This window comes from Drosophila tropicalis, unplaced genomic scaffold (assembly GCF_018151085.1).
Source record: "Drosophila tropicalis isolate 14030-0801.00 unplaced genomic scaffold, ASM1815108v1 contig_845, whole genome shotgun sequence".
NCBI lineage: Eukaryota > Metazoa > Arthropoda > Insecta > Diptera > Drosophilidae > Drosophila > Drosophila tropicalis.
This window is the reverse complement of record NW_027173338.1, coordinates 8,043,888-8,048,737: the sequence shown is the minus strand read 5'-3', so window position 1 is coordinate 8,048,737 and position 4,850 is coordinate 8,043,888. Positions and strand designations below refer to the sequence as shown.

The 4,850-nt window shown below is 34.2% G+C and overlaps 2 protein-coding genes across 2 annotated transcripts; one reads left to right on the top strand and one right to left on the bottom strand.

The window, feature by feature from the left end:
- Positions 1-2,416: 2,416 nt before the first annotated feature.
- Positions 2,417-2,602, bottom strand: LOC137580787 (uncharacterized). The gene has a single exon (XM_068294908.1). It carries the CDS (start codon positions 2,600-2,602, stop codon positions 2,417-2,419), a length of 186 nt encoding a protein of 61 aa, XP_068151009.1.
- Positions 2,603-3,822: 1,220 nt separating this feature from the next.
- LOC137581322 (uncharacterized) lies at positions 3,823-4,850 on the top strand. Its single transcript, XM_068295542.1, has 5 exons — positions 3,823-3,845; positions 3,903-4,206; positions 4,259-4,349; positions 4,410-4,502; positions 4,568-4,850. Exons 1-5 carry the CDS (start codon positions 3,829-3,831, stop codon positions 4,780-4,782), a joined length of 720 nt encoding a protein of 239 aa, XP_068151643.1. The 5' UTR covers positions 3,823-3,828; the 3' UTR covers positions 4,783-4,850.

The window sequence follows — 4,850 nt, the reverse complement described above, 5'->3', positions numbered from 1 at the left end:
ACATTTACAGAAGATAGAAGGTCATAAGGGATATATCCCAACAAAAATAAACTGCCATATTCTTATATTCTGACCAAATACTATTTAGGGGAGACTCTACTTAAAACCATTTTGTTATTATTTATTAAATATTACTTTTGTTGCTTCAATCGATTCAACGGTTTTGCCAATTGTCCCAAAATAACTCTGAAATTGAAAAATCAAAAGTTTCGGGCACCCCACTGACTGTTTTCAATAACAATTGCCATCAAAATCTCAATAGGCAGACACGTATTGCCATTTCCAGACCCAGCACGACGGCTTTCTTGGTGTCCTCAACTCTTTCATGTATGCTAAGCTGGAGGCACTGAAAGAGCAGCTGCTCGACATTTTGTTCCATTAGAGAAGGTCAGTGTTCAGCAGAGTGTAAATAAGGGGACTTTAACTTAAAAAGTACCTGCTCTCCACTAGGATTCAGCTTAACAATGTGTTTATTCAATTGTCAGCTAAGATTAATATATTTCTAAACCATAAAATGCATTAATTGTATTTTTGAGAAATGGTTGCCTTGAAAATGTTGACTTCAAGAGTTAAAGAGTTACAAGGGAAATAAACAATCTAAATATAACAGACATCAGACATCCATTGAGTCAACTTCAAAATAATTTTCTTTTTCTTTATGTTTCTCCTTTAGTTTACCTCTCTCAAACAGGTGAAATCATCGTCTTCATCGTCATCGCACTTTGAGCACGTTTTGCCCTTCAGAAAAAAAGAAATACTTAAACAAAAAAAAAAAAGTTGAGGTGTGCAAAATGCACCATAAAAATCAAATATTAAATAGGTTTTTTTTTCTCTCTCTTGTTGTTTCAACATGATTTCTTGACAACATCATTGAAGAAGACCTTTTTTGGGGTGTGTCGCACTAAATGCTTATTAATTATGGAGGCTGCATTGCTTGAGGCGGCCAACCGAAACCAGGCAAAATCATGCCAAAACGACTCTCTCAATCGTAGTTACAAGAAAAAGTAATTAACTCAGTATTGCTGTAAAAAGTTTTTTTGATTTTTGTTTTTGTTTTCGCAAAAACACTCATAAAACACAGCAAAAAGAAAAAAGTTCGAAAAGCTCGATGGGAATGAGAATGGAAATGGGGGGTTTGAGATCGAGAAGTTGGGTCATAAACAAATGAAGCTGAAAAGTGCAATAATTTTACACTTTTTATCATCTGTTTGCCAACTGATGTACTTATAATTGATACGAAAAGAAAAGGCAATGAAAACTCTTGTTTTATTGCAATCAATCATTGGTGAAAGAGATCACGAGATGATGTCAACTGAAACTTGACGAACGACAGTTTTATTATCTTTATTAACATGAACCAAAAATATTTAGTGTCAAGGATTTAACAAATGGCCAAAACTGTTGTATCACCGAATAAATGTTTTCAAAACAAAACAAAAAAAAAAAACACCCATAAGGGAAAACTATTTAAATGGCATAGCAGAGCAGATCACAAAGATGGCATGGGTCATGTGAGGGAGGGTCAGTCATCCAGCCAGCAATCGCCGGAACGCCGGGAGTTGACTCGTTTGCGATTGATTCACACAGCGAACTTCCGCTGCTGTTGCTGCTGCTGCTGCTGATGCCAACAAACGTCAGAGGTATGTACAATGGGGCATCGGGCTATGGGGCAACGGGATAGACATTGGAAGCCAACAAGCAAACAAAAAGTTTACGCTTCATAGCACAAATTGAATAAATCATTTGATGTCGGGTCGGGTCTGATGCTGTTGATGCTACAGCTGCCGGCGACGCGGAGGTTCAGAGAGGTTCACATAATTGTTGCGCAAAATTGCCCAAAAATAAAAGCCAGTGAGCTGGCGAGCTGTACACAGAATGTTTGGTGTTTGTTAATTGAAAATAAATAAATTAAAATGTTTAATGATTTTTCCTATTTTTTTTTTCTTTCTGTTAGATTGAAGTTAGTTGAGTTGAAGATAATCAAATTCCATGCAAAATTTATTAACAAAAGAGCGAGCCATTGCCGAAAAATAAAGGAGTAATTATCGAAAAAATTGTTCTAGAAATTGCTTTAAATTTTTCAACAAATAACTAAGGAAATTTAATTCTGCAGTTGTTTTATTTTCTATAGTTTTTAAGAAGCCCTAAATTGAATTTAAGTATCATGAACTTGTTTAGAAAATAAGACTTGGTGGTAATTATTTTCACTGTACTTGGGCTTCATTCAATCTCTGGTATAATTACCGATATGTAAGAAATGTTTAGTAGAAGAACTGATACATCATTCCATTATGGCCATTTGGCATTATTTATTAGGAATTATAAGTAGCTTGTAACTTGTTTTTAATGTAGCTTAACTGAAGATATTTAAGTTTATGTACTGCAATTCCAATTTACATTCCTTTGCACATGTATTCTAGCCAAATATTTTAATCCACCATTTGGTCTTTTTTGTGCAGCATGGCCATTGAGCCAGACTACACGAGTCCGATGGACATGCACAGCAACCATGACTACCATAGACACCCAACCATAAGTCTCGAAGTATCATGGCGTAAATTAGAACTACTAATAAGATACTTGCAAACAAAGTGCCAGCCATTTGATTTTATACTGACATATAATAACTGCTACCAACAACCGGCTATGAAACAAGCATGTCGAATAAAGATGTCATGCTGATGACATAATCAGATCTGATTCTCTGAACCATTCAACTGAAATTGCACTAGCAATTGCAACAAGAGAGGGAACAACAATCATAGCCGCCGCTCAACAGCAACAGCTGTGACATACAAAGTGCTCAAGCTGAAACTGAAGGCCGCTCTGACTTGTCTGCCTCATCAACTCGAGTATAATTGCAAATGTCCGTGCCCCATTTCCGATTCCGTTATACATTTCCGTATAGAGTATAGAAATAACTTGCATTCATTTCATTCATATTGTAAACAAAACAACGTAATTTCAACAAAAGATTAACAAGCGAAACAAATGTGCTGAAAAAAAAAAAAAAAAAAACAGAAAGCCGAAGAAAATTCCTCTGAGATTTTTGCACGAAACTTAAAGTATAGTAAATTTTAATATTGAAAAATATGAAATATTTGTTTTTGAAAAGATATTTTTCTTCTAAACCTATTTTTCAATATTATAATGACAGAATTGCATTTCTCTTAAATAAAACTTGATTAAATGTTTTATTGGGATCTGTTCAAACTCTGAAATCTAAAACTTCAACTGCTTTACCAGGTCATTAGTCATCAATCTAAGCTCTAGAGGATTCTCTAAGTCATGAAACCTTATAAAGGTGGACCCAAAGTGCAAAGCTTCTGCTTCACTTCTGGAAGTTTAGTTTCCGTCGAAAATAGTTTGGTGTCGAAAGTTAAAGAAAGTTAGTAATAAGACCTTTCAAACTACCTTTTTTTCCTTGGAGATTTGCCTCTTACACATAACTTTGGATTACAATTTCTAGTTTATTGCTTGAGTCGATATCCCAGTGACGGTCTGAATAGAAACCGTCAACTTTTAACTTTCCCACTAATTGTGCTTTTATCGATTTACCAACTGCTACGTCAATTGTTGACTGAAAAAAGTTCTATGGCGCAAAAGTTGATCTCATCTTTATGAAGCAGAAATCTCAACAAGTGCAATAGTAATATAATATAATTACCTACCTGTTCAATAAACTCTTTTAAAGCTCTCCTTTTATGTACAGACGTCTGTCTGCGACAAACATCTGTGCCTTAACATTTAAATTGGTTTTTCCAAAATATAATTCCAAGTACAACTTACTTAAAGTTAGTAGAGTCATGGAACTGAGTAAAAAGAGACATGCCCATAAGAAAACTGTAAGTGATTTTCTTTCCAAAATCAACATATATAAATAATTATTACCTTCTTCTTAGGCTACTACTGATAACGGTGCTATTAACATTTATCTTACTGGTAGAAAGAGCCTCCAGTCATGTAAAGGAAAGTTTTTCGAATACAACGGATTCAAATTTATATAACATCAGCAGAAATTCTAATGCTACAAGTTTAAGACGATCGTGGAATGGAAAGCTTAGTAAAATTTTTCCAATTGAAATAAAGAAATCAGTTGTAAAGAGATCATCATTTGGTCGAGCAGATCCTAGATTAAAAAGAAAGCTTCAAGTCAGGGTGTGTCCAAGAACAATGATACCACTCAAGAATATCAGCAAGGAGCGGGTATATGAATATAATGCTTTTTGATTCATTTACTAATTGAGATTTCCTTTAGCTTTTGGGTGTTTGGTATGCTTATGCCACAACTCCATTAGATATTCTTCAATACCAACGCCGCTGCACATCCTACAACGTGATGAACAATCGTAAGTCTTCTGATGAAGATCGATAAATTTTAAATTTTCGTGTATTACAATTTTCTTTAGCATACTTCAATACCAACATACTTTATACGGATTATATTCATCTTTGCATAACATATTCCTGTCTACTAAACAAAAATACAGGCTTACATGATAGTAAGGATTGAATATAATTTAAATTTATTTCGAATCATAATCATTTTCAATTTTCTTTTTACAAGTAAAACTTCGAATTCTAACCCGCACACGGATACCTATGGCCAAAACTTTACGAACTATAAGTGAGTTTTTGTTGAAAATCAAATTTCCTATTACCGATTTGGATTGGCTGAAAACCGAAGCATTTTGTTTTGAATGGTATCAATTGAATTTCGAATTGTACCCCAGACCTGGACGCTTTCAAGCACCTTGGGGTGTCGAGACCATATACAATTAATATATCTACATTTAACATAATTAAGAAAGAAATCATACAAATACATTGAGACATATGTAGAACATTAA